Source organism: Merops nubicus, unplaced genomic scaffold (genome assembly GCF_000691845.1).
Source record: "Merops nubicus isolate BGI_N331 unplaced genomic scaffold, ASM69184v1 scaffold8990, whole genome shotgun sequence".
Lineage (NCBI taxonomy): Eukaryota > Metazoa > Chordata > Aves > Coraciiformes > Meropidae > Merops > Merops nubicus.
The window spans coordinates 21,108-21,588 of NW_008582140.1; the positions used below are offsets into that span (position 1 = coordinate 21,108).

Below are 481 nucleotides of genomic sequence, written 5' to 3' on the forward strand. Positions count from 1 at the left end.
AAGAGCGGCTCGTCATCAAAGGTGACCCAATTTGCTGGATTTGTGGAACACATCTTGCAGGAGAAACTTGAGGCACTTCCACAGGTATCACCCACAAATCATCTAGAAAGAAAGAACAGACATGAACAGAAATAAATTGTCCTGAAGGATAAAACAAACCGAATATTAATAAAATTCAAAACACACAAAGCTCAAAATTTGCACACAGCTCATAAATCCACTTTGTTTTGTGGTTGAGATGTATAATCTGAGATGTGTAGAAATAGATAAACTGCCTGAGAATCCCTGCTGCTCCCCTGCGTTGGGGATTGAAGGGAGATCCAAGCTTCATGGGCTGCTCAGAGCATCTGACGTATGCAGCCATTAGATCAGAGAGAGCAGAAAGTCCCACAGCAGTACAGGACCACGGTGTAACACTTTCTACTACACAGCTTATGTGTAGCTTGGAATATGGACAGAGATTCTCCATACCAAGCATCTG

At 42.6% G+C, this 481-nt stretch overlaps 1 protein-coding gene across 2 annotated transcripts in view; it reads right to left on the reverse strand.

Moving 5' to 3' along the window:
- Positions 1–53, reverse strand: part of STON1 (stonin 1) — an 11,988-nt gene extending 11,935 nt beyond the window's left edge. Inside the window, exon 1 of one of the 2 annotated variants that reach the window (XM_008936691.1) lies at positions 2–53. In XM_008936691.1, the coding sequence (XP_008934939.1) occupies positions 2–53 (52 nt within the window). The other variant, XM_008936683.1, reaches the window with a different exon arrangement.
- Positions 54–481: the final 428 nt, after the last annotated feature.